The sequence below is a fragment of the Pyricularia oryzae genome, chromosome 7 (genome assembly GCF_000002495.2).
Source record: "Pyricularia oryzae 70-15 chromosome 7, whole genome shotgun sequence".
Taxonomy (NCBI): domain Eukaryota; kingdom Fungi; phylum Ascomycota; class Sordariomycetes; order Magnaporthales; family Pyriculariaceae; genus Pyricularia; species Pyricularia oryzae.
Window position 1 is genome coordinate 998,400 of NC_017854.1, and position 15,103 is coordinate 1,013,502.

A 15,103-nucleotide genomic window follows, 5' to 3' on the forward strand; every position below is an offset into this window, starting at 1 on the left:
TCCAGCAACCAAAAGCGCCATACTTGCCCATTCAACTTTTTCATCTCTTCAAGGCAATTAATCCAACAAGTACGGTGAAGCCAAATCAATATTTCCATCATAATCCATACCAATGGAAACGGCTCGATGTGTGCCGTCTCCAAGCTTATGTTCCCTCATCAGTGTCTTGAACATGCAGTCATTCAACGGCCTTGAACAAACCCGTGCGTCTTGACTTGGTTCTGCCTCCTGAGAAAAGAACCAAGTGAAGTGAAGTTATAGTAACGAGAATTCTCCAGCTCATGAAACCGCAGCGCCGGGTACTTTAGGCGTTGATCTCAAGGCTTGCGCCCGTTTAGCTGGCGCCACCATTGGCTGCGCCCTGTCCCATTGCCTGTTGCTGCTGTTGAGCGACAATCATGATTTGTTCAGCCTGTTGTACCACTGTCTGCAACATGTTCCGATCGTCATCCTGCAGGTGCCCTGCTAGAGACTGATAGAACTGTGGCTGTTCTTGTTGCAAGCCTGCAATCGATTTAAAGTCAGCATGAGCCAGCATACTTGAGACGCATTCAACAACAACAGGATTGAGCCTAGCAGGCATCTGACTTACGTAAGAGGACTGTTCTGAAAATTCCATACGGCTCAACCTTCTCTAACGGTGTCTCGAGGAGTAGGCTTTGCTCTCCAAGATCATCATCAGACTCGAAACCTCCCTGGTCCAAGTTGCTGAACTTCTGTGCCTGTAAAGGTGTTAGCCTTCCTGAGTCAAGCCTTTATTACGCGCCTGTGCAGGGGGACAGATCGTACCTCTTCGTTCAGGAACTCGATATAGGCCGTGCTCTCATCCTTGACGTCGGATGGCTCCTCTTCTTGGTCTCCATCAGCGTTCCAGTTGGCGTCATCCTCGTCCCACTCATCGTCATCCTCGTAGTCATAGCTGCCAGGGTCGAGTGTGAAGTCATCCTTCATGGCCTCGGCACGGTTCTTCTCGGCGTTAGGCAGGGTCCTGAAAAGAACAGTGATGCCTTGGAGCAAACGAGGCCACCCTGTGGAGACGCTTGCCGGGATCTGCTCTGGGTTGATGCTCAAAAGAGCAGAGATGGCAACGATGCATAACCTCTTGTCGTGTACCCTAGTGAAAAGGTCCATACTGCTGAACCAGAGGCTGAAGAATTTATTGGTCCACTGGTTGGACTCCAGGACCTGCAGCGTGAGAAGGGGGTTGTAGTAGATGGCGTTGATCACCATCTCCATCAGGTGAATCTTGACGGACTTGATCTTGATGTCTTGGGATGTGATGATGTTCATCGCCATCGTCACAAAACCCTCGATGTAGTTGTCGATCGATCCGCGGAGACTGAGCATCATGGCCTCTCCAAGCTTGCATGCGCAAATCCTGTCCACATTGCCCACCTTAGGTTCCTCGAACATGGTCTTGACCATATCGAACAGGGCATGGCTGTACTGTGGGTTTTGCACAAGATGAGGGGCGCCATACTGAACATAGTTGTCCAGTGCCGGGAGCATGTCCTCAAGGTAGAGCTCAGCGCCAGACTTGAACGTCTGGTGAATAAGCTCGAAAGCTTTCCACATGATTGGTGAAATGTTTTTCGCAGCAAATGTGCAGCTGTCAATGATCTCGAACACCTCGTTGTACAGATCTTGAAAGATTGTCAGTGAGCTGTTTGAATGTTTGAAAACGGCATGCCAGAAAAGGCAGAGTTTTGATCTGTCTACTTACCATAGAGCTTGTTCTCTAATGTGATTTCAATTACGGGCATCAATACTGTTTCGATGGCCTGAAGAACCTCGGGGGTGCTCTCGAGGGTCAGGATCAGCGTGCCGATCGTTTGCAGGACACCCAAGGCCGTTATGCTCTTATCGTCAAGGAAGTCCGCATAATCGTCCTCGCCGTCGCGTCCGCCGTTCTTGTCCAGGAGTTCACGAACAATCCGCAAGTAGGTGTGGCTGAGCTGTTGGCTAAGCGCAACCGCAAACGGTGTGAGCTCCTTGGCGAAGACCTCCACGAAGTCCTCCATTACGTTCGCCAGAGCGTCAATGTCAGCCTCGTTGGCCAGTTTGAGCAGTTGCTGCATGATTGTGGGAATGCTCTCCTGCATGCTCCTGCGGATGATGTCGTGTCTTATCAGAGGTTGCAGAGCAAGCGCCGCCGTCACACGGACGGGAAGGTCGGGATCGGCCATGCACTGCAGGATGTTTCGGTAAATAGTGAGGAGGTTGTTTTGGTCTTTGAAATCAAGTGCCTCAAACTTCTCAATGGTATCGCAAGCACGGGCGCGGAGTACGCCTTGGGTGCTCGTGAAGTCGGGGAAGACATATCGGACGAGGAAGTATTCAACCTGGTCGGCAATTGGGCTCTTCTTGCTCAGCAAGACAGGCGCCAAGGTTCCTATCATGCGCAATGCACCCTCCTTGGCAATGTGGTTTTTGCTTTCGGGTGCTGCAGCCTCGTATTCGTTGACGACATTGTTGATGAACTGAAGAACCTCGAAGGTCTGCTTCCTCCGGGACTTTGTGAGGTTGACGAGGAAGTTGGTCGCAGAGACATCAGGGGCGCTAACTTCTTCGTAGAAGTTCAGTTTCCGGTGAAGATACTCCTCAGGCTGATCCTCAAAGTCATTGACATCATCCTCGGACAGGCACATGACGGGGAATATAAAGTGCTGAATGAGGTTGTTGAGGTCAGGCTTCAGATGTGTCCACATCTCCTTCGGCTTAATACACTCATCCAAGAATACGATGATGTACGACAAACATGGTCGACTAAGCCAGGTGGTCTTGGCGACCCATTTCTCGATCTCGACAAGGTAGTGCTTGAGAATAGCGGGCGCAACGGTGCTGGAAAAGTACTTTGCGAAATCCAACTGGGCGGTAGCATCTTTGGGGAAGGCCTCCGGGTTGCCATGCCTGTGCTGAGGTTAGCATCATACGTCTCCAGCCATAAATCAGGGCCTTGGAAATAGGGGTCTTACCTTTGGTAAAGACGGTTGAGGTTGTAGTATCCCCACTTCTTCGCCTTCCACCAGTGGTGCTTTTCCCGCTCGGGGCTCTCGTCAGCCATAGCCGAGGCGGGGACCGCCCTCGAGACGGTCCTTAAGAAGATGTCACACCATGCCATATTTGTCTCTTGCTGAAGTAGAATGCCGTGTAATTCGAGCTGCAAAAGACCAAAAGGTCATGTCAGTAGTGTTGTAGGCGCTAAAAAAGATACAATGCCGTCCAAAATGTACAGTCCCCAAAGAGGTAATTATATATACTTACGAAGGTTGCGTGCTTGAAAGCCTTGAGCGCAATGTGCAGCATCTCGCCGGCATCGTCGCTCTCCTGTACAACAAGTTCCCTGCAGATGTCCAAGAGCCTGGGGAAGCTGCCCTCAATGATCTTCTGCAGCTGAGCTTTGTTCTCATCGTCGTTTGGCTTGAACCTATAAGCACGGCAGATGGCCAGCAGGCACTGTAGGCCGGCTAGCACCCTGTCTTTGTCGTTTGTCCCAAGCAGCTCCACGGTGTAGTCCATAAAGGCGGGCCATTTTTGCGGAAAGTCCCAGTGAAGGATTCTTTGTAAGATGGGGATGAGATTTTGTCGGATCACGCCCTGCGAGGAGGCGAGGAGGGGGAGCAGGTTCTCCTTGAAGCGCGTCTTCTCGTCTTCGTTTATCGCGGGCTCGGAGGATGCAGATTCGCCGTCTGACCAGCCGCGGTGGACTCTGTTTTTGAGGTAGATAACGGCTAAAAATTGGTGAGCATCAAGTTAATAATAGGTCTTTTCTTGTAGTCGGTTCAGGCCCCGCGGTATGTGCGCTGGCGACTGAGGGGCAAGACGTACTTCCCAAGCGAACATTTTGCTGTTGTTCGCTCTGGAGGATGGTGACGAGGCAGTCGATAAATCCTGGTTGTTGTTCGGCCTGAAATTATCGAGACGAGAACAGTTGTATCATAGGTCAGCGACGAGGGCACCCAACTGGGATTGATGGACTCGACGAGGTCAAGGTGTGCATATGGTGAATGGCGCGCGAGGGCCTTGCCCCTCCCGAATGTACGAGGATGGAATGTTGCATTTTTTTTCTCTTCTGTAAACGCACCTGCTTCAGTTCGTGCTCGCCCTGTTTCCTCACGTCGGCAGTGGGGTCGAGGGTTGCGACGATGCAGTTCCGAACGGCTGCCGCGTCCATCTTGTCTTTGTCACAGCACCGAGGCGGCGGCGGGGGGTTAAACAGGGCCAGACGGCGGCGGTGTGTGCTCGTTCGGGATCGCGGTTCAAGTCGACAGTTTGTTAAATGGCGACTTGTGAGCCTTCTGATTGAGTTGGGACGATAAGCAGAGCCCCCGGCTGGCTGCTAATAGCCTACAGAAGGAAATATAGACACTGTCGAATGCGATGCTGTGGATGATGTTTAGGGGTGGGTGGCAGAATGTTGTTGGTGGGAGCGGCAGAATTAGACAGAGGGGGGGCGAGACTAAAATTTTGGGGTGAAGCGGTCTGGTCTTTGTCTTGTTTGACACGCAAAATGGCGGGGCAAGTGCAGTGCACCTTTTCCCTCCCTGGTTTGAATACCCTGGTTACTTGCGGCTGTGGTATCTTAAACCGGTGATAGACGACCTCCATGTCAATTGGAACAAATCCCACGTGCTTGTCCGAGTCTTTGCGGGTGAATTGAATTGATTAAATTTGTTCTAATAGCTGTAATTTCATCCGGAATAACCACTCTGCTCTCTCTTTGGACCCATTTCTGTAAACTTTTTCGGACTGCGAAATCAAAACCTGCATGCAGTTATTGGATTGGGTGGTGAAAGTCGGTGTGTGCGCATATCGCATTGCAAAAAAGCGATCCCAGATCCCTCCTACAAACCTGCTCGTAGTCCCCAATGCCTTAGGCACAGGTGCAACCCGCGAAGCCAGAAAAAAAAGAACAAAAAAGACAACGAAAAAAAAACCCTCCAGACCCTTGTTTGATGTTAGGATTGCCATAGAAATCGGATTATTCTATTTCAAATCGCTTCTAGTTCCTGGTTTGACTCGGAGCCGAAGTTTGGCTTACACTTCAGCTTCAGCATGCCCCTGCAATGGTTTCACGTGGCATCCCCGCCTAAACCACCACCAGCCAAGAACACTGAAGAATGCTAAGGGAAAAGGGTGGGGAGGCAAAGTAAATATTAACAAGCCATGAGTATCGATGGGCTTGACAAATGTGCCTGCATACCTTGGTGGCCTAACAGATTTACATAGCGCATATTTATTAATCATTCAGCGTCACAACAACATTCCTATGCCAGTTCGTGTCAAATTCATTCCTATGCCCATCCCGTATAATACACCCAAGCCCCGCGATCTTCGATAGTGAAAACCAAAATCCAGACTTAGCATAAAAACGCCCTGCAGCAGAGAAGCACTTCCAACCCCAGAATAAATCCAGATTTGCAGTCTTGTCTATCCCATCTTTTGCGTTGGCTAGGTTTCATACTCACCATATGTTGCCAAGAGCCAAGGACCGTCTGCACCCATGTACTAGGTACCATACGTAGGTACGGTAGATATCTGAAGCGAGTAGGGGACCTAGTCGTGAGAATTTGCGCAAGGCCAGGCTGGCATGTGTCGTACCTGCATTGCCCTGCGTCAGCGCGCTTCGGGCATTTGTTGTCTATTGATTTGGCAGCTTTCACGTTTCGCAAGGCAGGATACAAAATAGAAGATGAGAATGCCAAAACAAATTAACAGCAAAGTACATGAACGATTCCCGTCGGTAAACCATAACAATACAAATAAACAAAGTATTTCCATCCATGAAAGTATAACTCGGCAGGGTGAACAACAGAAATAAAAACATGAACCCATATCCCGCCGCGTCACCTCAGCCCATTAGCCGACTCGTCTAACACAAATCTCAGGCACTAATCAGAATTGCTGTCAGTAATTCCGGCACACACGAGTGTGTCAACAACCATGGCGGGATGCCACTTTTCAAAGGCTACACTGAAGCCTCAAGGTAGCAAACGTAGGGTAGATGGCCAAAACTAACAAGAAAACAACAGCCATTCCAGGCTTTATAAGCCGGACGGTTAAATGGAACCTAGAGGTGGATTCCGGGGGCCAACATCAAAATGGGCGACGACTGAAGGACATGTAAATGCAACTCGTCATGATTGTCGGTTCCTATGCTGAGGTGAATACCCGGGTACAAGTTTCCACATTGGGGCGAATGGTGTAACGGATCTTCCAGTACCATTGAGCAATAGCTGCTGACAAGCTACTGCCATTCAAGAATACCATGAGACAGGTAAGAAACTGAGGCGAACCAAGGAAGCCAGACAAAATAGATTTTCGGACCAAGTCCAACGGACCTTGCAGTAAATGCTGGGATTGCCCAAGGAATTTGCATGGGGGTTTTTTCCGATTCGAAAAAGAACAGTGACATCTGAGTCGTCCATTCCAGGCATGCCATGGCTTCCTCAGGCAGATGGCCTAGTCCACGGAATTTTGAAATACTCTATTCATCTTATGAAGACCAGATCCATAGGCCCTTAAAGCGTTCAAAGATCCAGAAAGATGGGATATGGGCTCCGTTTCTTTTTGATATGACTTCCAAGAGGGTAGCAGTCCGTCCTTACCATTCGGTGTACATTCTGGGCTTTGCAGCCCATGATCAGTAAACTTGTTTTGAGGATCCAGGGTGGCAGATCCAAGTGAAGTATCCAGATCCCAAGTAACAGGTCGAACTTGTAATGTGGCCATTGACCCGGAACTGGATCCTGTGGTGCGCATATAGCTGCGACTGAGCAGACGGGCGCCTTCCATATAAATGCAAAGAAAGCCCAAGAGGATATGTTCCAAGGGTATCAGGATCCAGTGGGAGTCCGCACCTTGGGGGTTACCAAGTGATGCCCAGGAGTGGTTGCTATCTGCGTAGTCAGTACGGAGAGGAAGGGAATAAGTAGAAGTTGATTATGTCCTCGGAAAATTTCCCGGTGGTGAATTCTCATAAATAGAGGGTTCCTTTGCATATGGGTCATTTGTTATGTACAAGATCGGAGTCCAACTCACCTTGCTGTTCCAGATCTCGGCTGTTACCAGGATTTCCAAGGCGACACCAAGGAAGAACCAGAGCTCCATCAGATGCTTGTGCTCCATGGCCAAACAGGGTAGTGGAAGCAGAGATCAGGGCGATGGATGACAAGTCACGCGCTGTCGGTTCTGGCCGAGATCCGGACAGCAAGGAACATGATAGAAAAACACACAGCTGCCGCCCGGCGGAACATGGTAACCCGGACGCCATTCTTCCTAACTCCTGGTCCAGTCGTTGTGGGAGGCCACAATTGTGGTAAAACAGTCCGTTCTTCGGCAATTCCAGGAAGCGTACACAAAAAAAAGAAAAGAAAAAAAAAGAAAAAGGAGCCCATTATTATGGGCACCTAGGAAGTCCAAGATGACCGTCATTATGTCCGTAGCGCCATATCCAGATATACGTGTATTCGTTGTAGACTTCCCCATGGGCAGGGATAGTCTAATAAAATGTCCTTTTTGTGGCCAGGATCCGGGGAGAGGGAACGTGAGATGACGAATGAGCGCAGTTCCACTGATGAACTGTGTCTTATCCACGAAAAGAGTGCCTTCTGTCAACACTGAGGGGCCGATCCAGGGCGAGATCCTTATGGAAAATAGAAAAATGCAAACTCCATGGACTCCAAGAGGCTATGCTTGTTGGTTTTTTTTGGTTTTGTACCAGGTATTGATCCATTCATGGAAATCCATGGGTTGAAATTTTCGGTCCGAGGGCCCAGGGACGGAAGGGCTGGTCCAGTGGAGGAAGCAACAAACAACAGGGTATCCTGAGGGGCCGGGGAACCGGCCTGCTGGAAATGCAAAGTCTTCAACTCACACCAAAGAAATTAGAGTCCACTGGGAGAACAAGCTTGTGGGAGGTCAGCTGGTGTACACCAGAGCCAGAGCTGCTTCCGCAGGCTTATCGTCGACCATTGGTAGTAGTGCTGTAGTGACGGTCACGTTCCCGATCACGAGTATGGTCCCGGGTATGGTCCCTAGGATGTTGTTCCCGGCGGCTTGGGGGTGCGCTTCCACTGTTTGACATTTGAGTACGTGCACTAGATGCTGAGGGGGTAGTAGAGGCGCGGGAGCGGGTGGGGTCTGGTTCATACTGTTGTTCTAGGCCACTGGCGCTGTGTCCTGTCGAGCCTGCCGGAGACGCTACAAAATCAGATGTTGTGTTCGCCGAGGAGGTTGTCGCTGGATACGCACCACGGCCATAAAAGACGTCTATCGGCTGTGCCGATGTAGCTGGGACTCCCTGTGGATCGTATCTGGGTGCTCCTGGTGGCGGCGCGGCTCCCGCATAGTATGGCTGCTGAGCCTGCGGGGAGTATGCACCTCCTTGTGATGTTGGGGGGTATGAAGGTGTAATCTGCATTGGGTCACCGTAAGCCTGTTGGGGAGCTGGGGGTGCTGCGTATTGCCTGTTCATGCCGGTGGCATGGTATGGTCCATCGGCCTGTTGTCCATAACCTGCGGAGACATATTGCTGGGAAGTTGCTCTGGCCTGAGCTCCATAAGGGTCCTGACGGTCTGCATAGACCGGTTCCCGTGGCGGGAACGATCCGGGAGGCGGCGCAGCATAGCCCTGGTCCCTGGACGGATACTGCCCGAAGCCGCCTTGTCCTCCGGCACCATAAGATTCGCTATAAGCGGCCTGTGAATCTGGATAGTCACGCGCGACACCTGTCATGTGTTGTGATACAGCATTTGGGTTGCGAAGTGATGAATCCATGTATCGCATCTGGGCTGTTGGGCTGTTAGATTTTCGTGCCGAGCAGTTTGCGGATCCGCCTGGGTATTTTGTACCTCCTTGAGCTCCTTGAGCCCTACGCTTCTCCTCCACCCACTTTTGAGAGTCCTCCTTGAGTGACTCAATCATCGCCTGTAATGCCAAAGTGTGTTATGTTAATGATGCAATTCACACGGTCGGTCTGCGGGCGAGCCGATGAGAGTTTTGCAATGATGCTGCAGCAACAAAACAACAAGTATATCCGGGATAACGCACGCTAGTGAGATTCCTATAAGCGGTGATATAGTAGCCCTGAACGACGCGGCCGTCCCTCTGTGTATTGCACGGCGTCAGTAACTGCACATGCGGATTTGTCGCGCGCATAGATTTCGACGGCAATTGCGGCTGCGTACCTCGAGATGGCCAGGGCGCACAAGAGCGTCATTGCCGAGATAGCGACATATGTCGGCCGTAATGACTTCGCGATCGATACCGTCTCTTGGTAGAAAATATTCGTTGTTCCTTGTGCTTGGTGGCGGAGCTTGTGGCGGGACGCTGGCGGCGACCGATGACCGCTGTCTGTTGTTGTGAGCCATATTCTAGGTAGGATGGAAAGCACGCTGCCGTTGAAGAGGGGTATTATGACGGGAAAATGAGGAAATAGATGCAAGGGCAAAAACGCCGACGCGAGGAGACACAAAATCAAATCCAGCCCGCCAGTATACACAAATACTTCTTGGATGAGCAGACAGGTAAATGAGATGGTTGGAAAGGATTAGGAATCGCAGCGCGCGGAAATCAAGCCGTAGGTAGAAAGAGTGGGAAGGAAAGAAAGTCCTTCGAAAGAGGAGAGGTGGAGGAGTGGGGGGGAACCAAGGGACCAAATGAATAACGTGAATCTCGCCTTTGCCCAGGCGGCGGTTGTGCTCGTCAGTTGGTTGGGCTGGGCTGAGGTCTGGGTGGGTCCAAGGACCAGGAAGCTAAACTTCCTCCGCTACTGGCCAGACGGGCCAAAATGAAGAATCACGCGTGCACAGATTGAACAGCCCGCCCAGTTTCCTGTTGCCTGGTCCACACTTTTTGCTCCTCATCCAACTGTCTGCCCTCTTTATCCTGCCATATGAGATTTGGGCTGGAACCTCCCCGTAAGCAAGGCTCAGGAGGCGATACCACTTGCAGCCTGACTGACGACGGCAACTCTGAGTCCCGATCGTTCCAAATCTCAGCCATTGCCACCAAAAAACAAATGGCAACTGTTTTGGCATCATAAGCGGCGTCCGGGACTCGAAAGGCCCTTGGAATTTCTAGCGCCTGATAACCCATGAAAATGGAGTTTTTGCTACGATCTATGGGATACAAGCCATCGATGTCCGAATCGGGCTGAGTTGGAAACTGCCTCAGAACAACGAAAGCATCTCAGCTTGCACGCTTTGATGCCAAAAACAAACCAGACGACGCTGGACTGGTGAACGAGCAGCCAGCCAGACCTTGGCCAGTTATGCGCGGGTTGTGTTCGTGGTGCAAAATGGTTGGTCACGGATGATTTTGGGCCAGGTGCAGGCTTTCACTCTGTAGCAGTGGTCAGAGGGTGGGCAGAATTTTCGTGGCAGTACCTAGACAGGTGTCCCGTGTCATCCTCAAGTCGAGGTTCCCCAGCCAATTTTTTTTTTTTTGGGACGGGCAAACTTGAGGCTGGTAGCGTTTGACCATTACCTACAAAAGACGTGAAAACTAGGTCACCAACCCAACTGTATGATCATTGGGCTCTGATTATAGATGCCCAAAAAAAGGTTGTTCGGTCTACAATTAGGTACCGGAGAACTTGTTAGCAAATTCCATTTCTGTGGCGTCGCAAATTTGTATTGGTGGAGACATCATTTGTCGGTGAACGGATTGGGCACAAACTGAGCACCAGTTTTTTTTCCCTTGTTAGTGCAAACGGCCATAAAACGCCTATCTACACTAACAAGCACACACATCAGCCATTTTTATCGCACTTCTGGGAATGATTGTGTGCAGCAGCCCTCGTCATTTGCGATAATTTGTCGGGATACCCCCGTTACCATTTTTGGTCTCCAATTTAGTAAAAACTAAATAAAACAAAACAAAATAAAATAAGAGCGGAAAAGCAATGGCCGCCATTCTGCAGGCCAGCTGCCGCTTGCTATGCACAGGGATGGAGTGTAGAGCTTTGGGTAGGCGACGTGTCGACTTCTCACTTGCCTCATGCCTGATGCCCTTCCCACTTCGACGAATGCTTGGCCGGGAATCTGGGAGTGGCCCGCCTTCAATTGGATCCCTGGCATAAGGAGGAGCTTGCAGGCGCACTTGCAGCTCTCCATCCAGGCTCCTTGGGACGGAACTGCCAAGGCTGCTTTTGTTCCCCAGTTTTGACGGCCCAAACATGATCAGCACGCATCTTGTCGAGTCCTGGATTGGGTTTGAGTGGGCATCGTAAATCCGTGTACGGATATATGTATGCGTATGTGTAGGTATGTATATGCGCGTGAGCGTGTATGCGAGAGGGAGAGAGTGAGTGTGTGCAGTGTGTTGCACGCGCTTGGTGGGCTAAAGTAAGGTACGTACCCTGACTTACTTACCCCCATGTCCAGGGTTTTTCCCCCTTCGCGGGAGAACAGCCGGGCCTACTCCTGTTAGGTTGGGCAGCAACGCATCAACGGAGGCCACACTTGCACGCCGGTTCACCAGGTACCCTGACGTAGTACATACCAAATTCTCTTCCGTACCAACCAACTTCGGGGTGGAATACTCCAACCTCTCATGCAACTGTCGACATTTTACGCCAAGGAACATTAGCAACTTCAAAGATGAACTTTGCATGCACGTTTGGGCAATCAAAAGTCGTTAAAAGCCGATTGGGAAAACGGTCTTATTACTGAGTAATTCATCCTATTAACCTGCATATCGCCTTACTGTCAATTGGTATATAATTAAAACCTTGTCTTGTTTTTGACATCACACATGTAGCCCTATATTCATCTCGTCGTATGTTCATGGTTGAGACGAAGGGCCAAGATTTGACACTTAGGCCCGCCAAGATAATACATTGGCTGTAGTCTGTGTCATAGAAAGCTCGCTCGACTCAATGAAAGGTTGACACGCACGCATCCCTATCCTCTGTTCTGATGTATCATCTCCTTGGTGTTTTGAGCTCTTGCCGCATTCTATCCAAGCAAAGATGGCATTACATAGTATATGCGCGCATACAACCCTTGGTCTTCTACCGAGAGTCAGAAGCGGTGAACGAGTGCTAAACGATACTCTGTAGAACACCAAGCTTCAGCTGGACCCCTGGAAACAATATGGAGCAAACGTTCCCTTTGATAACAATGCAAATGCAACCTAAATAATCGTGCCTGCCCAAGGGCCCTCCCTTCTCCTTATCGGGATCGGAGTTTATGGGGAGGCCGTCTTATTGATGCTGATACCCCAATCCACCTGCCGCTTCCTGATGTAGAACGTCTCAGTCGAACCTCAACCGCCTTTGCCCGGGGTCAGTCTTTGGCTTCGCCGCCCCTTTGGGCGGCCTTCCCCTTCCCCGCGGTTTCGCAGGCGGTGCCGCCGAGGTGGGCTGCCTCCGTGTAGCGAATGCAGAAGCTCCACGTTCCTCCTCGTCTTGGAGGTCTTTGGCGAGGTGCCAGTCGAGGTGGTCCTGCAGCTCTTCTGGCGTATTAAAGAAGACGTCTTTGCAGCGCGGGCAAGAAGATCCGATAGCTTCTTGCATCGACTCTTCAGCCTGTGCATCCGTCGGATGCAACTCGTCTTGGGACCGGCGCTTGCTACCTTCCGCTTTTGCCGTGTACTCGTCATCCTCCCCCGGCCCCGACGAGGACTCACGCTGCTGAGTTGCCTTGCCAAAGAAGCGATGCAACCCACCACCATTTATCTTGCGTCGTTTACTGTCATGGTGCTGCTGCTGTTGGGTTTCTTGATGCCCAGCTGGGTTATCCCGGTTGCTGACGGACCGAAGACCCTGTGCTTCCTCTCCCTTGACCAGAAATCCTCCAATGCCCATGTTGCCAGTTATCCCATCTTCAAAACCACTGACGTTCAGGCTGAGGTTGTCACAGGGCCAGACCTTGCCCTCCATCACAATCTGCCTCAGGAGGTTCTGGGCAAGCTCATACAGCACACTGTCGTCGAGCACTCTCACCCCTTGGGGTATCGGACACGATCGTGCCTTGGATTGGCCATTGTGCCGATGATGCAGGTTCATAGTCTTTGGGCGTCTCTTGTTCTCGAGGACGCCTTCCTCGACCAGCCGAGAAAATATGTCTGCTGAGAAGATGCGAAGCCATTTGTTTGCCTGGTCTACCGAGTGAATGCTTGGCCTGAACGACTTTGCTGAAAGCATGGATTTGATTTGTGTTCTCGAGTTGACCTCGCTGTTATCGATCCCACGGATCGTGTTATATACCCATAGCGCCGTTGATTCCTCGCCCAGCCGCAGCTTCAGTTGATCTAACGGCACCTCGAGCAAGTCAGAAACAGACTCGGTGCCGAATGCCGCGACCACCTGGTCGCCCAGCTTACCACCGAGGTTGCGAATCTTGGTGAACTTAAAGTCTGAGAGGAACTTGCGGACAGCTCGGCCACGAATCACCGTTTGCTGATTGGGCTTCTTATGGGCAGATCCAAGCTTGCTGAGTAGCTTGTTGCCCGCGACGCCCGCCGAGCAAGTGTATTTTAGTCTGGTGAATATCGTTTGCCTGATGTCGCGGGTAATTTCTGAAGCAATGAGCAGAGCAATGTCGTCCCAGTCCGGGTCGTCGGTCTCGGTCTCGGTCTCGTCGAGCTCGATTAGCGCATCTGCCTGCCAGTCGAGGGCACTCACTGGTGGTAGAGGCAGACGTGCCTGTGCATCAGCTCCTGGTGGCGGAGAAGCCAACTCGGGAAATCTTTCTATGAGCTTGGAGTGTACATTGGCCGAGAGATCAATAAACACTTCATCGATGCTTGCCTTTTCCACTTTGCACTGGTGAGGCGGAAGGCACTCTTTTATCAGTGCCAGAATCGTTCGTGACTGCAGTCTATATGGGTCCAAAGAGACCTTGTCTGTAGCGATGTTCGCAGCTGCATCGCCACGGTACGCCCAAGTATTATCGCCTTCCCTCCAGGTTGCAACGTCTGACGTATTACGTTGTGTCAGTCTAAATTGCTAACAACTTATACAAGCTCCAGAACTCTGTGGGTATATGGAACTGAACAACCCATGTGTGGTTCAGAGCCCAGAGAGGGCTGGAAGAAAGCAAGAATTTCACGGCGGGACAAGATGTTTTCTTACGTTGAACTTGTAATTCAGGACATAGCTTAAGTGCATCATCAATAGCACAATGTCGTGAAATGCCAAATTTTCTAGCAGGATAGTTGACGGCAATCAGCCCTTGCCTTGTTGCGTCAAAGGTTAACGCCAAGACCTCGACAGGATGTAATATCAAGGGGCTGTTCAACCTAGAGTCAAACCAACATACCACTGCTGCACAGCAAGAGGCCTGTCCTCATCAACACCTAGCCGCACCATTTCGCACTGGGCATAAAACGCATCCAGATCGATGTGTGAAATCACACGAAGCGGACATGACGTCGAATATGCGGCGAGCTGTGAAAGCTGCCTATAAGTGAACTGCGACTGAGTGCGCTCCGCCGCGTCCACCGGGGAGGTGTCGCGAAAGAAGCGCTTTGGCTCGAGCAACGGGGACGACGATGACATGACTTCTGACGTTGAGTGCCTGTCATGCGGCGGCAAGCACTATCCTACGAGGAGCCACGGTTCCTCATTCACTAAGCCTTTCGACAGTGAGGTGGCATCTTGTTCCGATCGCGAATTGGTTACGTTATAGCCATTGGTGATGGTCCCAAGCGCAGTGAAGTGGCGAAACGCGAACGCGACATCCCACCGGATTACGCCGAGACTTTCCAGATCTTACGGTAAATGTTCTTCCGCAACTTCAAATCCTTATCTAATCTCACGTGATTTACTGTCATTCACCCTCATCGCTGTGTTGCCGTCTGTGGTGGCTTGCTGATTGGCTGCTTTCTTTGAGGCTGGAAGCCTGGAACATGACTGATCGATTACAAGGAACTTCTGTCTCGTCAACGCCCAGTATATCGACAACGGGGTTTTTTTTTAAATAATAATAATAATAATAATAATCATCATGTAATCCAGTTACGCGAACTTTCTGGTGAGGGCTAATGAAGCGTTCGGCAAATTTTGCCCAGACTGCAGAGTTCCGCTAAAAACCAGGACGGCTCTATGTACACTAAATCGAAAAGCGGCATTGGATTTTGTTCCGACGACACGCA

At 50.8% G+C, this 15,103-nt stretch overlaps 5 protein-coding genes across 5 annotated transcripts; all 5 read right to left on the reverse strand.

Annotated features, from left to right (window-relative positions):
- Positions 1–334: 334 nt before the first annotated feature.
- Positions 335–4,174, reverse strand: MGG_02927 (uncharacterized protein; the record flags this gene model as incomplete). The annotated part of the gene is made up of 8 exons (XM_003720742.1): positions 335–504; positions 593–722; positions 790–1,643; positions 1,724–2,910; positions 2,976–3,160; positions 3,265–3,731; positions 3,829–3,907; positions 4,085–4,174. 8 exons carry the CDS (start codon positions 4,172–4,174, stop codon positions 335–337), a joined length of 3,162 nt encoding a protein of 1,053 aa, XP_003720790.1.
- A 1,979-nt stretch (positions 4,175–6,153) lies between these two features.
- Positions 6,154–7,273, reverse strand: MGG_02926 (uncharacterized protein; the record flags this gene model as incomplete). The annotated part of the gene is made up of 4 exons (XM_003720743.1): positions 6,154–6,247; positions 6,342–6,462; positions 6,609–6,899; positions 7,042–7,273. 4 exons carry the CDS (start codon positions 7,271–7,273, stop codon positions 6,154–6,156), a joined length of 738 nt encoding a protein of 245 aa, XP_003720791.1.
- Positions 7,274–7,920: 647 nt separating this feature from the next.
- MGG_02925 (uncharacterized protein) lies at positions 7,921–9,372 on the reverse strand (the record flags this gene model as incomplete). The annotated part of the gene is made up of 5 exons (XM_003720744.1): positions 7,921–8,075; positions 8,254–8,793; positions 8,854–8,929; positions 9,053–9,109; positions 9,190–9,372. 5 exons carry the CDS (start codon positions 9,370–9,372, stop codon positions 7,921–7,923), a joined length of 1,011 nt encoding a protein of 336 aa, XP_003720792.1.
- A 1,432-nt stretch (positions 9,373–10,804) lies between these two features.
- MGG_17924 (uncharacterized protein) lies at positions 10,805–11,200 on the reverse strand (the record flags this gene model as incomplete). Its single annotated transcript, XM_003720745.1, has 2 exons — positions 10,996–11,200; positions 10,805–10,866 (listed from the first exon to the last, which is right to left on the reverse strand). Exons 1-2 carry the CDS (start codon positions 11,180–11,182, stop codon positions 10,805–10,807), a joined length of 249 nt encoding a protein of 82 aa, XP_003720793.1. The 5' UTR covers positions 11,183–11,200.
- Positions 11,201–11,654: 454 nt separating this feature from the next.
- On the reverse strand, positions 11,655–14,704 carry MGG_02924 (sister chromatid cohesion protein Eso1). The gene is made up of 3 exons (XM_003720746.1): positions 14,269–14,704; positions 14,082–14,185; positions 11,655–13,924 (listed from the first exon to the last, which is right to left on the reverse strand). The coding sequence occupies exons 1-3, from the start codon at positions 14,505–14,507 to the stop codon at positions 12,261–12,263; spliced, it is 2,007 nt and encodes a 668-aa protein (XP_003720794.1). The 5' UTR covers positions 14,508–14,704; the 3' UTR covers positions 11,655–12,260.
- Positions 14,705–15,103: the final 399 nt, after the last annotated feature.

Excerpts from the sequence above, each read along its gene's own strand:
- MGG_02924 (XM_003720746.1), bottom strand. The coding sequence starts at position 14,507 with ATGTCATCGTCGTCCCCGTTGCTCGAGCCAAAGCGCTTCTTTCGCGAC. Across the intron at positions 14,186-14,268 it reads CCTCTTGCTGTGCAGCAGTG|GCAAGGGCTGATTGCCGTCA; the intron begins GTATGTTGGTTT and ends TGACGCAACAAG. Across the intron at positions 13,925-14,081 it reads TCCTGAATTACAAGTTCAAC|ACGTTGCAACCTGGAGGGAA; the intron begins GTAAGAAAACAT and ends GTAATACGTCAG.